This window comes from Ursus americanus, chromosome 26 (assembly GCF_024610735.1).
Source record: "Ursus americanus isolate L20-20 chromosome 26, mUrsAme1.1.p, whole genome shotgun sequence".
NCBI classification, from domain to species: Eukaryota; Metazoa; Chordata; class Mammalia; order Carnivora; family Ursidae; genus Ursus; species Ursus americanus.
In genome coordinates, this window is record NC_142152.1 from 14874700 (window position 1) to 14893163 (window position 18464).

General features: G+C 57.3%; 1 protein-coding gene across 3 annotated transcripts in view; it reads right to left on the bottom strand.

Moving 5' to 3' along the window:
* Nucleotides 1-213: 213 nt before the first annotated feature.
* Nucleotides 214-18464, bottom strand: part of ACTN1 (actinin alpha 1) — a 92319-nt gene continuing 74068 nt past the window's right edge. Inside the window, exons 9-22 of one of the 3 annotated variants that reach the window (XM_045807962.2) lie at nt 16101-16193; nt 14557-14787; nt 12676-12823; nt 9566-9716; nt 8982-9090; nt 8517-8657; nt 7536-7718; nt 7118-7252; nt 5799-5978; nt 4955-5101; nt 3893-3973; nt 3360-3425; nt 2028-2186; nt 214-612 (exon numbers count right to left, since the gene is read on the bottom strand). In XM_045807962.2, coding sequence (XP_045663918.1) covers nt 454-612; nt 2028-2186; nt 3360-3425; nt 3893-3973; nt 4955-5101; nt 5799-5978; nt 7118-7252; nt 7536-7718; nt 8517-8657; nt 8982-9090; nt 9566-9716; nt 12676-12823; nt 14557-14787; nt 16101-16193 — 1983 coding nt within the window. In that variant the 3' untranslated portion in view covers nt 214-453. The remainder of the gene's footprint in view (nt 613-2027; nt 2187-3359; nt 3426-3892; nt 3974-4954; nt 5102-5798; nt 5979-7117; nt 7253-7535; nt 7719-8516; nt 8658-8981; nt 9091-9565; nt 9717-12675; nt 12824-14556; nt 14788-16100; nt 16194-18464) is intronic. The other 2 variants (XM_045807964.2, XM_045807963.2) reach the window with 2 other exon arrangements.

Consider the following 18464-nt stretch of genomic DNA (forward strand, 5'->3'; position numbering starts at 1 on the left):
CACATCAAGGTGGACATGAGATTGGAGAAATGAATACAGCAGATGATACAGAGAGAAAAAAAATCGATAAAAAGTACAGAATAGAACATTGTGCTTGGTTATTGTCCTATGTCACAACAAAACAAAACATTTTGGTGCAAACAGTTAATTTTTCCTCTTTTCCATTTAAGTCTGGTGGAGAAAAAAATACTTTTTCTATAATAAAATATGTGGTTTTTTGGTTTTTTTTTTTTTTTACTTTTTTTAACGTAACTTTTTTTTTTCTTTTTTGCAGAAAATAATTTTGTAAACTGTCACTTTGCGGGCAGGGAGGCTCGATGCCACGTGGGTCCCGGCTCGCCCGGTTGGAGCCTGAGCGAGGAGACCAAACCTGGGCGGGAGATGGGGCAGCAGGGGGCGCAGGGCAGGGGGTGCACAGCGGGCAGGGCGAGGGCGCTGGCCTGGGCGGGCGGGTTAGAGGTCGCTCTCGCCGTACAGCGCCGTGGAGAAGGACATGTAGTCCAGAGCACCCGGCACGGCGTCGTGGCCGGTGTAGGGGGCCATCCGAGCGATGCAGTACTCGGCCTGGTCGGGCGGCAGCTCTCGGCGCAGCTCGTCCACCGTGATGTAGTTCTGCAGAGAGAGCGGGGTAGGGGGGCCGGGATGTCACTGGGGGCGGCAACACCCCGCCCCGTCCCCTCCCTCCTGCTTCTGGATACAGACACATGCGCAGGCACACGTACCCACATGTGTATCATGTATACGTACGGATACACGCACGTGTGCATATACAACATACACGTTCATTTCCGATCTCCTGTTTGCCATTTCCATACCTACTCTGGCCTGTTTCCATGCTAATTCAAGTGCTAACTGCACCTGTAATTTCATGGATTGCTCTCGACTGCAGGCACCACGGGCTGGAGCAAAACCAGCAGGGGGTCTGGTAACAAAGTGGGACCCACGCCCGCTCAAGCAAGCGCTCTGCAGGTCATGTAATTTCAGCCAATACAGTGAGCACCCAGGTGTGACGTGGCTGTGGCCGACAGCTATCTCCACCACATTTGCAAGACGTGGGTCTGCCCCCCCCCCCCGGCGCCTGGTTCCCAGCCCAGGTCTCTGGGTGCCCGTGACAGGTCTACTGGGAAGCTGCTTCTTTTGGGGGTTTTAGGCTCCAGAACAGCTCACTTGTAGGCTCTGACCCACAAGGCAGGCCCCCAGCCCCATGCCCTACCTCTGCCAGAGTCCCCTAGGAACCGTTTCGAGGAGGGCGGGGTCACCCCCAGGTCACTCCGAAAGTCAGGAGCCCAGGCCCCTTTCTGGACCTCAGAGACCCAGAGTCACTTCAAGTGACAAGATGCTAGGACTCTAATAGGGTGTCCTTAAACTTTAGGAACCGACCTTTAGGAACCTCTGTGGGCTCAGTCTTTTTCCCTTATAGACCGAGACATTTCAGAAATTATGCTCCCCATTGGCTTTGGCTTTTTATAACTCAAATCTTTTCAGTCTGAAGGAAGGATGGCAGAAGGATTATCCTATGGATTTTATAGAAAGGAAATTTGGCCTCCAGACATCCCCCTCTCTGCCAGTTCCCCCTCGTGCTCCCACTGTTCCATTGCCAGGCAGGGCATTGCAGGGAACTTGGGAAATTTGGAAACCAGAACTGACTGCTGCCCAGGGTAGACCGAAACGTGCTTGCCTCCCACTCCCTGCCCACGCTCTGCGCCTGCGCCCAGAGTGATGTAACGGTGAAACTCTAAGTTCTCAGCTGGCCCTTTCATCACTCAGTCACACCCCCCACCCCACTCTACCCGTCTCTACCACTCATCACTCTTGCCCAAGTGCTAAGGAGTCCCACGCCCTGGCAGGAGACCCCCTTAAGCTCATATTGTGTCCTAACACCTTAGCTGATCCCAAAGCATTACAGAAATAGGTAGAGATGGACAGCAGGGGGAGCCCCAGTGGGAGGAAGGGGCCACAGGGTGCAAGTGACCTCCCCTCCAGATCGGAGTGGCCCCGGCACAGTGCCCACAGCATAGCAGACCCACCTTGTCCCCAGCCAGGATCTTGAAGGAGGCCATGACTTGGTCTGCTGTGTCTGTGTCGGCCGTCTCCCGAGACATAAAGTCGATGAAGGCCTGGAATGTCACTACCCCCAGGCGGTTGGGATCCACGATGCTCATGATACGGGCAAATTCTGCCTCTCCCTGGAGAGAAGAGCCAACCCCAGGCCCGTCAGCCTCTCAGCCACAGGCTGCTGGGAATGTCTCATACGGACCAGAAGGCCCTGGGGGCTCAGAGTGGCCTAAGGCTGTTAGAGGGGGGCACAACGGCCCCCTGACCTAAACTGGGCTGTCCTAAGGGCATCACAGGGACATCACACCCAAGAGCGAAGACCCAGTTCAGGCTTCCCACACCCCACAGTTTCCCGTCGAAGCAAACGGCGACAATGCTGACAACAGTCGTCATGGCTGAGAGCACGGGGCAGGTACTCTTCTAACGGCTGGATGCATTTCACTTCATTTCACCCTCCCCACCACCATATGGCACAGGTTGTTATTATTTCCATCTGGATTCCAGAAGGGCAACCGGAGGCCCAGACAGGCTTGGTGACTTGCTCAAGGTCACACAGCCAGCAGGTAATAGAGTTGGGATTTGAACTTGGTCTGGCTCCACAACCTGTGTTCTCCCCACCACACCGTACTTTCCCTGTGTCAGACCCGTGCGCAACACTCACAGAAGCTCCTTCTGCAGGGGTCCCCTCACCTCATCCTGGGCCCCAAGTTGCTGATGGCAGAGCTGGGATTTGCTCCTGGGCTCCCTGCGTCTAGAGCCCTTGCCCTTCACGGGGCAGCCCACAAGCTCTGCCCTTTGTGCCGTGGCCCGGGAGCTGCCTGGCTGCCCAGCTTAGGCCCCCGCTCTACTCAGAAGGCCTGCATGAGGGCACACAACTGGGAAGGCTGGGAAGGCCAAGGGACGACAGGCGTGGCTGGAGCCACCAACAGGGCGAGGCAGAAATCTCTGCGCTTCCTGAGAGATGAAACCCAACCCAGGAAGTCCAAACCTCCAGTCCTTCCTGCTAGCCTTGGGGTCAGCCCCACCATCCACCATGGGAGTGAAAAAGCCCCTCTCCACAGTAAGTACCAAAAAATACGCCAGCACAGAGACCGAGGTGAGAAGGCCAGACCTCTGGGACACACGCGCGCCATGAGGCTGGGCCCAGCCATCAGGGCGCCATCTTCCCCACGGACGGGAACTGTGAGGCCCCTCCAGGGAGAGCAGCCCCCAGCCTGAGGCCTCGCAGCCTGCCCTGGCCAGGCCTCGGCTTCTCTGGCCAGCTGGCGGGCCCTCGTCAGAACAGAGGGCGGGGTTTACATTACCATGTTGTAACCCATGGAGATAAGGCAGGCGCGGAAATCATCCGTGTCCATCATGCCTGTCTTCTTCTGTGGGGGCAGTGGCACCAAGACACAGGAGGGTCAGAGGCAGGAGGAGGAAGGGCCGGCCCGGGGCCAGGAAGACAGGGCGCAGACGGCCAGAAGAGGAGGTCGAGGGGTACGGTTGGGGGGTCAGGAAGGGAAGAGGAGCACAGAGGAGACACGTCCACGGGGAGGAGAGAGAACAGGGATAGGCCAAAGTCCATCCACAGGATGGAGAGAGACGAGGAGAGAGGAAGGGGGGCCCCGAGCAGGTTCCCATGAAAGATGACCGAGGGCAGAGGGCAGAGGTTGGAGCAGTGGGAAGAGGAGCCCGACGTGGGCCAGGCAGGGACAGCAGGAGAGGACGAGCCCCGAGGCCCACAGGAAAGGGGAGACAGGGAGAGCCAGACAGAGAGAGAAAAGAAAAAGGAGAAACGCGTTATTTCTCGCCCCGGACGCCACCCCTGAGCGTGCTGCGTGCAGGAGGCGAGTACCTGCGGGTCGTTGCCAATATCATAACCCAAGCTGATGAGGCAGGCTTTGAACTCCTCGGGACCCAGCGTGCCGGAGTGATCCTGGGGCCGACGTGTGCCAGGCAGCCAGCCATGCGGTGCCAGGGAGGTGGAGGCCGTGAGGGGAGGGGGGTGGGCCATGCCCCGGGTGGAGGGTGGCGTGTGTGGGGAGACACGGGGACGAAGGCATGCGGAGGGAGAGGGTGGAGGGTGGAAGGGGCAGGGGAGGAGGGGAAATAAAAGTGCACACAGTTAGACACACGGACGAGGTCCAGAGGGTGCCCTCTCCCTGGCACACGCAGCTCTGCTCCGGGAAGCAGGCCAGAGGGGGACACGGTGAGCCACGGGGGTGAGAAGCTCCCCCAGAAGGGCCCGGCCCACCCAGCCCCAAGGCCCCGACCCGGCTTTCCCAGAGGGCTTCACACACCCAGGAGGCTGGAGGACAGGGAAGCAGGCAGGGTGGTGGGCAGCACCAAACCCCATGCTCCCACCCCTCTGGCTACCCAGAGGCCCCAGGGCACCGGGAGCGATGGCCCATGTACAGCCCAGCCCATCCCAGAGCTAGGATGAGAACCCAGGGTGAACAATGCTGACGCCCCCACAGAGTCTCCCAAAGGCTGCTGGGGGTGGGGTGGGGAGGGAGCCTTTGCTCCTCTGTCCTGAGACAGAGGCGAGCAATAGTCCCCACAGCCAGGGGACAGCAGGCCGGCCCCTGAGGCTACGGTAGCCTTGCTCCCAAGGGCTGAGTCCTCGCGGCAGGAGAGCAAGTGTCGGGGGCCAGAGGTCCTCTCTCCGCTCGCTACATGAGCTCTTGCTCCAGAAAAGCAGGGAAGCTCACAGCACACCGGGACAGGCTTTCTAAGGCCAGCTGTGAGGTGCGGAAAGTCAGGGCAGGCTGACTTCCTGCTCTCCCTCCTCCTCTTCCTCCTCCTCCTCCCTTGCCCAGGAACTGGCCCAGCATGGCTGCCCACCTCCTAGGCAGTGCCCCCCGGGCCCTGGGGCAGGGGTGGGGACTGCTCTAGGTGCGGGGGGTGGGGCTCTCACCCGGTCAAAGTGGTTGAAGGAGGCCCGGAACTCATTCATCTGCTCCTGGCTGATGCCCTTGGCATCTCGGGTCAGGATCTGGTTCTCCACTTCGTTGATGGTCCTGGCGATGGTGGTGAGCAGCTGCTCCCAGCCCACACGGATGTGCTGGGGGGGGATGAGGAGCCTGTCAGCAAAGGGGCACCACGCCTGGGCCTTGGCTGCTCCTGGCTACTTCTTCCCGCAACTATCGAAACGGCCCAAGTAATCAGATCTGGACTTTGAGCCAGACTGACAGCATCACAGGACAAGGACAAAACACCAGGACAGAGGACCCAGATGATGAAAGGGAAGCACAGGAGGGCGTGGCCTCCACGGGGAGGGGGGGGACGGGACAGCAAAGACCAGAACTAACGCATGGCGTGAGTCAGGCCAGGAAGGAGGGCCCTGCACACCCTGTTCTCGTGCCACATGCACACGCCCTCATGGTCCAGACCATTCACCACCTGGAAAGCAGGTGCCTAAGCCCGTGTCTGGAGACCACCTGCCTCTGAATCACCAGGGCGCTGGTTCAAAATTTAGATTCCTCGGTCTCATCCCAGACCTAGTGAATCAAACCCTGGAGCTGGAACCTGGACGTCTGCATTGTCCACAAGCTCCCTGGGAAATTCAGAAGGGCCCGAGGACCCGGAGCTCCGGAGCGGAGCGGCAGCGAGTACCCCCTCACTCCCAAGTGAGTTTGTCCTCCCACTCTGAGCACTTTCCTGGGGAGACTGGTAACTGGCCCTGCACCAGCCCCAGGGGGTGGGGAGCAGAAGGGGCTCCGGGGCGCCCCTCCTGGAGAAGCAAGGTCGGCGCCGCCCACCTCCATGGTGTAGTTGGTGTGCTTGTTGTCGAAGATGAGCGCCTCCTGGATGAGCTGGTGGTCGCCCTCCAGCTGGTCGATCTTGGGCTTGTAGTTGACGATGCTCTTCTCGTACTGCCGCAGGTGGCTAAGCTGGTCCTCCAGGGTCCCGTGCATCTCAATGGAGATGCGTCCGATCTCCTGCTCGGGGAGGAAGCCCTTGTCAGACCGCCCCACTCCGTCCCTGGGGTAGGGACTGGGGCACCCAGGTCATCATCGTCAGCCCCTCAGATGATTCTCGGTTCCCATCGCAGCACCAGGGACCCCATCAGTGGTCATCAGTCAACCGAGAACAAGACACATTCAGCAGGGACACACCTTGGTATGGAAACAGCACCATAAAGGGGTATGAGAAGCACCGTCACCACCAGACGACATACCTCCCGTCCCCCGGGTGCCTCTCAGCCTCAGAAAGGGGCTGGAAGGTCAGTTCCCAACCTAAATGTTCACTCCTCTGCTTGCCATTCAAACTCCCAACCCAGGTCTTGTTCCCAACTACCACCCACCTCAGGGACTCTCCGCTCACAGAGCCAGCTTCCTCACAGCCTCACGGCACCAGACGTGCCTCCTCGGTGGCCATGCACCTGCCGCCCTGCCCCCAGGGTGCCTGCCCCAGCCTGCCTCAGTCCCACCTGCCCCACGGGCCAGGCCTCATCCCCCCCTTTCTGTCTGTACTTCATCTCTGGAAACAAACCTTGTTTGTAAAAGCCTTTTCTGTGCACTCAACTGACCCAGCAAGTCTTTCTTAAGCAGCTACTATGCACAGTGTGCCAAGCAGGTGGGGGTGGGGTGCAGGAGACACACAAACACAAGCTCGAGCGAATGGTCTCTGCCCTCAAGGAGCTCAGAGGGACACCATGCCCAACAATTCAACAAAAAAATTCCACTCTTGTCCGAGACTCAGTTCTCTCTCTCTGGAAAGATCCTCCTTTTTGACAAAGCTCTCTACTCGGGAGGAAGGGAGACCTGGTCAGGCAAATAAGCCACAGGATAAATAAGCTAGTCAGTTCCCGGGCACTCATCCTTCTGTGGGACTTTCTCATGTGGCTCTTTAATGACCCCTGGGTGGATCTTTGCTCGCAAACCAGAGATGGGGATCAACCCACTGGCCTTCCCTGACAGGCTCCATGCCCTCTGTAGGGCAGCAGACCAATCGTGGGCTTGGAACCAGCATTCCTCCCGGGGTCCCACCTGGGAGGAGACAGGGCAAGCCTGACTGGCTGGGACGGTGCTGGGAAGGGGTGGAAGCCCCCATCCCTGCCTCCCGTGAGGGGACCCACCTCCATCTTGGTCTGAATCCAGGGCCCGATGACGTTGGCCTGGGCTGCGAACTGCTTACGTAGCCTCTCGTTGTGCTGTTGGCGGGCGTGCTCCTCCGTCAGGGCCTGGTCCCTCCGTGGCACCAACTGTCGCACCTGGGGTGGGGACGATCATGGACATGGGGAACGGGCCAGTCACCTGCCCCGTACTTCACATGAGGAAATGGAGGAGGCATGAAGGGAAGGGGCCAGTCAGTTACAGAACAGGAGTGAACATGGACCTGTTCCAGAAACTCCATCGTTCATTAACTGGACAGATGAGTGCTTACCGTGTGATGATGAAAAAAATAAAATCAATGAAAATCAATAAAAATCAACCTAAAAGGGGGATAAAACTTTCAACGGCCCAGCCAACGCCCCACCCAGCCCTTGGACTCACATGGTCCCATTTGCCATTGATCTCCTGAGGAGTGATGGTTGTGTAGGGGTTGGTGCCCGCCATGTTGACGTGGTAGGTCTGAACAATCTTGGACACCTCATTATGGATACCCAGGATGGCCAGGCGCTCCTTGTCGGCATCAGGGAGGGTGGCCTTGAACTGCTCGTGGGCTGTGGTCAGTCCCTGGATGCAAGAGAAGCATGGTGACTGGTGCCTCCTGTGGGCAAGACGAACTAAGGGAGCCCTACAGGTCCCAGGGTGCGGGGGCACGGGAGGGCCCCTGAAGGCCTGGCCCCACACCAGCTGGGAGACCCAGAGGCATCAAGCCAGGATGCTCATGGCTGAGAACCAGGAGGCCAGGGCTGGCCGTGGGGAGGTGAAAGCAGGGCCATCTAAGCAAGAGCTTCACGCTGAGGGCTGGTGAAACCAGGAGCAACTGCCCTAGAGGGTACACCACCCCACAGCCAGGTCGGGGACAAGCGGTGCCCCAGGTCTGCTCCCCAGGTGACCTTCCCCAACCCAGGCTTCCTTGGCAGAATCTTTTAAATCAAATTCCCTGCAGCTGTATAGAACGAGGCAGCTGTTTATTGCAATGCATGAGCTCCAAAATATTAGTTAAAAACAAGGGTTCAGAATACAGTATATAATAAGAGCTGTTTTTCATGTTATAAAGGGGTATGGGGAAGAACCACATTAATAAATAAATATCTTAGCCTGCATATGCAGAGCCAGCGCGGGCATACTGCTTCCCTCTGGGGAAGGCACTAGGGTAGGAGGGAGAATTTACAGCATGTCCTTTTTATCCTCTAGATTTTATGCCATCTGCATCTATTACCTAATCAAAATACATAAAATGTAATTCGTTCAAATGTAGAAAATCCTTGGCTGCTCTCCCCACCCCCACAGAGCAGCCCTGCAGGAGTGCGGTTTGCACAGGGGCCTGGGGGAGCAGGCCTCCGGCGTGAGGGGTCTGCAGCACACCTGGATCTCCTCGATGGTGTGCACGATGAAGGTGTCCTGCAAATCTTCCATGGCCCCCTCCATCCAGTTGTTGAAGGGTGCGGCCCGCTTGGCATACTCCAAGTACAGCTGGTCAATGGTCTCCAGCAGTTTCTCTGTCCGCTGGGAGTGACAATTGAGGGGAAGGGGCGGATACAGGGAGGTATTCAGCAGAGTCCTATCTGGAATCACCACTCCCTGCCCACCGCCCCTCGTCCCGAACCTCCAAGGTCCTCCTGGCCAGCCACAAGGGGTCTAGGTCTGGAAGCACCGGACTGAGTCAGACAGAAAGAATAGGCTTTCTCTGGGACACCGGTTCTTAATGTGGGATCTACAGACCGTCCCACACTGGAATCCCCCAGCCTGGCCCCCAGTCTGATCTGTGGAGTAGGAAAGTCCTCCAATGGCCGCTCGAGGCAGGCCTCCATCCCCCTCAGGGGCCCTCACCTCCAGAGCCTCCCTCCGCTTCTGGGTCAGGGCTCCCAGACTGTCCCACTGGTCACAGATCTTCTGGCACCGGGCGTTCACATTGGGGGAGTCGTAATAGTCCAGCTCACTAGAAGGGAGGAGACAGGAAGGTCTGGTGACCCGGGTTACCTCCAGGGCCTGCTCTCCTCTCCCCGGGGCTGGGGCGCGCGTGGTACAGGGAGACCAGGTGTGCTCCCTTCTTCGAGACCTCCAGGTGCCCCTCCCACCCCCAACGCCTTGGCTTCCAGAAGACTGCTGGGAGACAGATGAAGGCCAGTTCTTGGCACACCTCGGCCGGAGGCGATGCCAGTCTTGACCCCAATGCCCCATGGCAGGGAGCCCCTGAGGCCCAGTGAGAGCTCGGGGTCCTGCACTAGTTACAGGGAAGGACCGGATGCCCTCAGCAGGAGGGTCACGGGCCCATTCTCCTCCCGGGGCGACGCTCGCAGTCTTCTGTACGGACGCCGTTCCCGCCCGGGCGCCCACTGTACCCACCTTCCTCGCTTTTCACAGCTACACCCCACTTCCCACCGCAGCCCCAGCCCTCTCGGGGCCACGCCTACTTGAGCTCCTGCGCGATGGCTGCGATCTGCTCCACGCGGTCCTGGTGGGCAGCCAGGTCGCTCTCAAAGGCCTCATGCTTCTTGAGCAGGGCCTTGATCTCCGAGAGGGTGGCGGTCTCATAGTCCTTCTGCCGTAGCATAGCCTCTTTGCCTGGGTTCGGAGAGAGGGGAGACAAGGCTGAGCAGAAGCCAGAGGCCCCATCTTCTCGGCCCTGACCGACCACCCCCAGAGCCCCAAGAGCCCCATTTCCGAGGGCTCGTCCCCAGATGTCCACCATACAGCGATCCATCATCTGCAGTTTGAGAAAGCGGACGTGCAGCCGGAACGTCCACAACGAGGTCGGGTCAGGGAAGTTACGACTTCCCACGGAACACGTACGGGGCCACGAGGAGTGATTCCGTACAAAGGCTACATAGGGCTCTGCCCCGTGGAATAGCCAGGAAAGAGCCAGCCAAGCGCCTCACAGGTACCCCTTCTTTAGAGCTTCTCCAGCTATTGCTGCTAGCCCCCTGCAGCCCTGCAGGGACCCCTCCCCTTAATTACTCTCACTGTGGTCAGCAAGTCCAGTGCACTCTACACAGAATCCATTGGTGGCCAGAACCTTCTCTGACGGTCAGGGGCACCGCCGTCTCTTTAAGAGTGGGGTGGGGCTGGCATGTCTTGGATTTCGGTTTCCCAGGAGGAAATGGGATGAGAACCGAACCTCCTGGGACTATTGTTACATGACGTCTGCCAGCGGTCTCGTGAAGTGCCTGGTACGGGACAGGGGCTGCCCTGGCCTGGCCACACGCCCACCCTCCGCGTCTGGGCCCGTCAGGGATGCTCAGCCCTGCTCAGCAGATGAAGGCCGGGCTGCGGAGGCTGACAGACGGTGCCCAATGTGGCCTTTCTTTCCTGCCCTCTACTTCTATTTTTTTTTTTTAAGATTTAATTTTTAACTTATCTCTACACTCAAGGTGAGGCTCAAACTCACGACCCCAAGATCAAGAGTCCCATGCTCTTCTGAGCCAACCAGGTGCCCCCCTATTTTTTAAGTCAGAGTGATAATATGACACGTTTATGGGGAGAAAAAATTACAGTTATGCCTACTTATCTACTCCTTTTCAGTCTTTCCTTATACGGATGCTGTTTACAACCATCGGGTATACAGAAACTGTGTTTCCTGCTCTTCAAACATTCAGCAGCATGTCATCAGAGGCTCTGCTCTGGCTCCAGTTCCCACGTGTGTCCCCTCCGGTGGCTGAGCCACCACTGGCGTGACCACCTGCCACCCTACTGTGGGGGTCCAGGCCCCTCAGCTTGCACTATTAGAGACAGTCTCATGGCAAATCTCTCCAGGCGTGTGATTTCCCCCCGTTTAGGGTTAATTCTGTAGACAGTCCCAAGAATCCCTGGGCGGCAGGCAGTCTGGGCCCCAAGGCTGTGCCAGCGTCTACTGCCCGCATGCCAGCAACTCTCACGTCCGTGCTGGTGGCGGGCTGGCTGACGGTGCTGGTCCCTGCTCCGTACCTTCCTGCGAGCTGTGTCTGGGCCCTGGAGAGGACGTGATCGAAGCATGTGGGTGAGCGGGTGCAAGCTCTCACTCTGCACCAGGCACAGCTAGGTAAACAGCCTCATAGGCTTGCGGCTGGCGGGGGGGACAAACAGCAACCTCGCATCGCTGTGCACTCACAGACGTGGGGCTGAACCCGACCCCCTCAGGCCGAGTCAAGCACACTCCCACCCCCCACCACGCCAAGCTGCTCCCGAGTAACCACAGGGTACGGCCGTTCCTGATCGTCTCCAGCCCAAGAGCTGAGGAGCACAAGGAAGCCAAATGGGGGAGTGTGGAGACCCTACGCTCCACCAGCCAGCGGGGTCTGCCCCAGGGGCCCCAGCTGAAGCGGCTGCAGGACCCTAGGAAACGGCAGTGTGGGTCCCCCTCTAGCCCTGACCCAGGTTCTGAGGAAAAGACTATTCCAGGTGTGATTTTTCTTTCTTTGGAGTTAATTTCAGCTGCCAACAAGCAGACACCAGACATGGCCCCAAGTGCCTCCAATCTGGAGAAATGGAGACACATGTGTTAACACGGCAAGGGCTCTGGTCACTAGAATTGGAGGCCGGAAACAGGAAGAGGGAAGGCAGTGGAGGAAAAATATCCAGGGCTATCCTTTACAGAGCGTGCTCTACCCACCAGGAACTCAGCTAAGCATAAAACGTCCTTACGACGTTTACTCCTACAACACCACTAGGAGGAGGCATGCTGAATTTGAACAGTATCCCCCCAAACTCAGGTCCACCCAGAACCTCAGAATCTGACCTTAACTGAAAATAGGGTCTTTGTAGATGCAATTAGTTAAGATGAGGTCATAGGAGACTAGGGAGGGCCCAAATCCAACGACTGGAGTCTTGATTAGAAAAGGAAGGAGAGACCCAGAAGCAGCCATGGGGGGCTGGAGGCAGAAACTGAACTAAGCCAGTGACACCAAGGGTGACCAGCAACCAGCAGACGCCAGGAAGAAGCAGGGACAGCCCCATCCTCAGAGCCTCCAGAAGGAGCCAACCCTGCCGACCCTTCCGCTTCTGACTCCTCCTGACCTGGGACAGAGCACGTTTCTGTTGTGTGAAGCCACCCAGCGTCTGGTCCTTTTTCTGGTGGCCCTAGGAAGCTAACGCAGGAGAGGGCGCATGGTCATCTCTGTGTCACAGATGAGGGAATGACACCTGGGGGCTAAGTCACTGGTCCAAACTTACTCTGCTTCTAGGCGGCAGAGTCGGGATGGGAACCCCAGCCTAACGGACTCAGGGAAGGAGACATCATCACGGTGACCAAAACCAACAATGAATTACACATACACAGCATCGTCCTATGCCAGGAATTCTCAGTGCTTCAGAGGTATTCATTCATTCCATTCCCTAAACCGACGAACTTGTCACTGGGATTATCGCTACTTTACAGACGAGGAAGCAGAGACACCCAAAAGGCTAATGAACTTGTCTAACGACAAGGAACTAGTAAGAGGCAAGGCAAAACAAGCAGCCAAAGAGAAAGGAGCTAGGGCTGGCGTTTCAGCTGATGGAGCAAGAAAGCCAGCACCCTCGGGGAAACGGGAGGCTAGGCTGGCCTTACCATCCGTCCAGGCCTCGTGGATGGAGGCCTTCTGCCGGAACTTCTCTGCCAGGTGGTCGAGCCGCTCCAGCCTCCGGATCTCGTTCAGCAGCCACTCCTCATAGCCCTTCTCCGCCTGCTCTAGGCAGCCCCAGGCATTGTTGATGTCCTGTAGTGATGGGAGGCACAGGGTCAGCCCCTCCTGAGACCCCCACAGCCGCCCCACGCCTTCTAGAAGAAGCCCCTTCCCCGTCTCAGCCACACCCACCCAGCCCCACACTGGCATTTCCTGGGCTCCTGGGCACCAGGCCTCCTGAGCAGGAAGTGAGGCCCAAGTCCACGTGGGCCCCCCAGCTAGAGGGGTTTGCATGTGCAGCCCTGTGGGGAAAGAGCCTAAGGCCCTCTGTGGCCCAGGATGCTGACCGATCACAGAGGATGTAGGGCCAACCAGGGGGAAAGAACAATAATGGAACAAGGCAAGCAGGCATGGGAGCCTCCCAGGCGCCCCCATCTCTGGATCTGCTCATGGGCTCTGGGCAGCAGCCTGAACCCGGCAGGGACCCCGGTCTGGGCAAGCTGGCCAAGCATCTGAGAACAGTGACAGCTGCTGAGCACAAACCCACAGCCCTTCAAACAGGGAGCCACCCACAGGGTCGCTCCTACGATTGGCATAGGGTGTCCGCTGGGCCGATAGGGGCTGAACCGGCCTGCATGCCACCTGCGTGCCCAGAGGACAGGCTGCAACCACCCGGAGAAGGGGGCACGTCTAACCCACGCAGAGCACCCTCCAGTTAGCAGGGGCTCTAGCCACCTAAAAGCTGCTGTTTCAGCCTGAAATCTGTAAAAAAGACCGCAATTTCCAAAGCGTAGAAACAATGGCCGGGGCCTCTTTCCTCTCCTCCAGTGTCCCCTGGGATCCTGCCTCCTTCCAACTTGATTTGCCTGCTTCGGCCGTCCCCTGCCCTACCCGCCTTATACGCGCACGACTTCTCGTGACTTCTCATCTTAAAGGGCAAAAGCTCTATCTTGGCGAATTTTTAAATTTTCTTTTGCACGTTTCTCTGGCTCATAACATTTCCTCCCAAGTCTGAGGATAGGGTCAGTGGGAAGCAGAAATAACGTTAAGTAACCTAAATGAAGAGAATTTAACAACTCGGGAAGCCATTCACAATATAATTTTTAGTTTTTTTAAAAAGCAGCTTATTAAATAAAACATGCTTTAGGATTTCCTTAAAAATTATTTTTACGTAGACTAAGAGAATCTTTTCCAAAAAACTTTTTTTCTTCTTAAGTAGGCTCCAGGCCCAGCGTGGAGCCCAACGCAGGGTTTGAACTTACGACCCTGAGATCCAGACCGGAGCTGAGATCAACAGTTGGATACCCAACCAACTGAGCCCCCCAGCGCCCCTAAAAAACACCTTTTAAGCTGATATTGGGTAATTCAGATTATGAGTACTTTCGGTTTTCTGCATTTTGCCTGTTCGTATCATTGAAATATCCTACCAAAAAAAAAAGTCCATTACATTTTTTGTATGGTAATACATTTTTTTTAAGTACTTAATAGGTAATACTTTTTTTTTTTTAAGTGCTTAAAAAAGATTCCACAGCAGTAAAAAATTATCCTAACTGCTACCGAATCATGCCCTGTTTGGTTCAGTATGTCAAGAGGCATTTTGTTCGCAAGGATGATTTTCCAGGCCTCGTGGATCGAGGGGAGAAGGGGGTGCTGGGAGGTCCAGGTGCATATTCTGGGGTCTGGCAGGGCGAGTCTGGCCTGGGACAGTGGGAGGGGTGGGCTCGAGCCTGGGGGGGGTGCAGGCGGGGGAGGACACGTCCTGCCCCGAGCAGGAGCAGAGCGGGGAGGCAGGCAGTCGGGCGGGGCCCACGCTCCCTGGCACTCACCGAGACCATCCTGCCCTCGGAGGGCATGAAGGCGGGCCGGTTGCTGAGGCGCAGCTTGGTCTGCAGCGTGTTGAAGTTGATCTCCAGCTGGCACTTCTCCTGCACCTTGGGCGGCTTGTGCAGGCGCCGGTAGTCCCGGAAGTCCTCCAGCTTCTGCTGCATGGCGTGCATGGTGTTCTCCGGCGCCCGGTTCTCCAGCCACGGGATGGTGCGGCGGATCCACTCCAACAGCTGGAGGGGGGAAGGGGCGAGGCTGCTGGGAGCAGGGCGAGGGCTGCTTCCCTCTCCTCCTGAGGGGCCTTTTGGTCCTTCCCACACTGGGGGAGCCGGTGGAGGGCCCTCCTGACAGCACACTGTGTCCCCAACTCCCACTCCCCGGCCATGAGGCCAGGTTCTGGGGTGTTTCTTCATGCAGCCTGGCCACCAGCCTCCTCTCCACCAGGGGAGGAGGGTAACTCCACCTCCCTGCCCTGCCAGACCTGGTGGGAAGTCAGCTCAGCTAGGAGCAGACCCGCCCTCTGGTTCTAGCTCAACCACCCGGCTGGGCCTCCGTGTCCTCATCCCTACCAAGGAGGGGGTTCACGGTTGTTTCCTGAGGCCCCATCACCTGGCCATCTAGAATTCTAGAAGCAGGATCTCAGATTCTAAAGGGAAGACGCCAGCTTCAGGGACACAGGCAGAGAAGAGCCTGGATGAGGTGATGATGGAAGAGAAGGTGGAGGGGGAGTGCTGGTGGTCACAGCAAATAGCATGAGCGCCTGCAAGGTGCCAGCCTGGCCCCCAAACGAACTCACTGGCATAATGATGGGAACCCCATGGAGTTAGGTGCTGTGATTCTTCCCCAGGTTGCAGAGGGGTGACCGAGGCACCGTGAGGTTATGTGACCTGCCAAGGTGAGCAAGCTGGACTAAGCCTGGCACCTGGGTTCTTATTATGCTGGATGGCAGATCCACCAAGAGGCCAGGCTAAGTGGTTCAGAAGGCTGAGTTCTTTTAAGGAAGAAGTACAGCCTTCACCCAAATATAGTCAAAGGCAGAACAGCAGACCCAGCGCTGTCTCCTCCTGTCCCCTGAGTGGGCCCAGCTGCTACGCTAGCTTGAGCCAACGCTGGTCCATCTCCAGTTCACATCCTCTCAGAACCAGGTGTCCTCCTTTTCTAGGCCAAGCCACTCACAGAACAACAGTATACCAGGCTAGAAAGGCCCCTGAGACCTCTTGGCTTAGCTCTCACTTGACAAGTGAAAAAAACCAAGACCCAGAGAGGTGCAGAGTTTGCCAGGCTTACTGTTTGTTGGTGAGAGAAAAAGCTGGGGACTTGGCTCTCTGGAGCCTGGATATCGGGCCCGCCTCTGCCTTCTGGGAGAACGGGAGAAGAGCTGAAGCTTCCCTAGATCTGCTGTGCTGGGACTAAGGACGACACCCAGCCTCAGACTGCACCCCAGGGATGGGTTTGGAGGTACAGGTTCTGGGGGCTCCGTCTTCCCCCAGGGTGGGGTAGCAGAGCCTTGCTCGAGTGAGGCCAGGAGAACCCAGGAGGTACCCACATCGCTGGCCAGCTTCTCATAGTCTTCCATGAGCTGCTCATTCTCCTGGTTGACGGCCAACACCTTGCAGATGCGATTGGCTGCTGTCTCCGCCTGGCAAGAAGAAAGGGGGCGGGAGGGGGTGGTCACAGTCAGCCCTGGGTAGCAGGAGCTCCCACCCCTGCAGCTCCCAAGGCTTCGAATCCACTTTCTCCTCGCCAGCCTCTGCCAGCCCATGCTGGGTCCCACAGATCAAGTGAGCCCAAAGAGAGATCTTGCGGCTGAACCAGGGGCCCCTGGAGAAGGATCTGAGTTTGAGGCCTACCATGCACGTTGGGAAGACACCAATGTGATGACTGAGACAATCAAAATGTTCGGCTCAGGCAAAGGTGTGAGAAAATTCACACCCAGTCTAGAATCCCAAGTGGAGCCCCTGGGATTCCCAAGGCTCAATTCAAACTGGGAGTCTGGAATAAGGTGCCGACTGAGAAGCAGCAGGGCCTCTCGAGGTCCCTACAGAATCTGCTCCCGGCCCAAGGAACATCAGAGAAGACGTGGAGACCCTCTACGGTGTGAAGGGCAAACTTAAGGATCAACCCAGCACGGGCAAAATGTCCAGGAAGCTGGGCACCGGCGCCTGGGGGAAAGCTAAGTGCGGGTCTTGGCGCTGAGTGACTGCTGGGCTAGCAGACGCCCGACACGGGTCCTGGCGACAAGAGGAATGAGGGCACTGACTGGAAATCAGAGGCAAAGGCCCAGAAACTCCAAGAGACACTGCCTTCTTGGGCCATGGAGGGCACTGTGGACCCAACGCCAGCAAGGGCCACACGGCCACAGCACCAGGCACTCGGTGATTTTTAAATTCATCTTTTTGCACCATGACCCAACTCCAAGGGGAGGGGAACTAAGGAGGGGAACCAAGGTCCTAAGGAGGGGAACTCAAGCCTTTTTGGGGTCCCGGGATAGAAACACAGCCTAGGGGTGGGAGCAGATAATGCTGTTGAAAAGACAGATATGCATTCTGGGGCCCTAGAGAAGGGTGACCCTGCCGATGGCAAGGGTTTAAGAGATAGAAAGATGACATCTCACAACTGGTTGACGAACTAGACAAAATGAGTTTTTATTGCAGCAAGATACACTGAGGCTAGGCATAAGAAGAACTGTCTGAGAATGAGGGTGCTTTGAACTGAAAAGAAATAATTAAGATGCAAATGTTTTTTCTTTGCAGAACTTTTCAAATAGGACACACGCCCACCGAATCGTGTGCGTGGGAGGGCCTGCTGGGATGTGTGTGTGTGAGGGCGCAGAAGGAGATCAGCATAAAGGTCCTTTCAAGCTCAAAGTCAAGAGACTGCACCCTCCAGGGTGAGGTGTCAGAGCAAGGAGGCCTCCACCAGGTCCGACTGTGGAAAGGGCCAGAGGGCCTCCGAGATGGGATTGGTGCTTGAGTCCCAGGTCTCAAGACACTGAGGCAAGGAGACACATCCTTGGACCCTCCCCCTCTGCCCTCCAGCCTAACTGCCCTGGAGATGCCGTGGCCACGTCTCACCTGGAACTCCTGATTGATCAACCTTCCTCTTAAGAACCAACAGGTAACCACAGGGAACCCCCAAGAGGTGACAAGGAGGGAAATTCCTTCCCTGTGGGGCCCTGGAAAGGGCAAGGTCATAGGAAATGGGCCGATGTGCCAAGGACGGCTGGGGAGGGGGACCGGGAGGAGGGCAGCGGTCTCCGTACTGACATAGGTAAGCTATGTCCAGCACGCTGACCGAGGGGGTAAGAATCCGAGATTCTGCAGCGCCTCACGGGCAAACCAGCAGCTACCACTGTGAGGTTTCCCAGATAAAGCTCTCCTTGGCCTTGTTACCCCCCCACTTCATCTTGAAATCCTGGACTCAGGGGTCCTAAGTTTTTGTTTTTTTTTTTTTAAGATTTTATTTATTTATGTGACAGAGAGACAGCCAGCTAGAGAGGGAACACAGCAGGGGAGTGGGAGAGGAAGAAGCAGGCTCCCAGCGGAGGAGCCTGATGTGGGGCTCGATCCCGGAACGCAGGGATCACGCCCTGAGCCAAAGGCAGACGCTTAACGACTGCGCTACCCAGGCGCCCCTCAGGGGTCCTAAGCTTTGACTTGTGTGTCCATCTGTCAAACCAGCAGACTGAATGAGGCCTGTGTTCGTGGGATTTTAGGAGACAGATCCTGGGGGCCTCCCTCGGGCCCCGCCGCCCCCCGGAGTCTGCTGCCTGTTCAGGGTCAACGGAGGCTCCTTTCGGATGAAGTCCGGAGGAGCTCCCCAGTGGGCCTCCTGGGCACCTTTCACAAAGACCTGCCTCTTTCCCAGGCCCGCAACTCGGCCTGCCCAGGCCCAGGTGGCCTCACCCAGA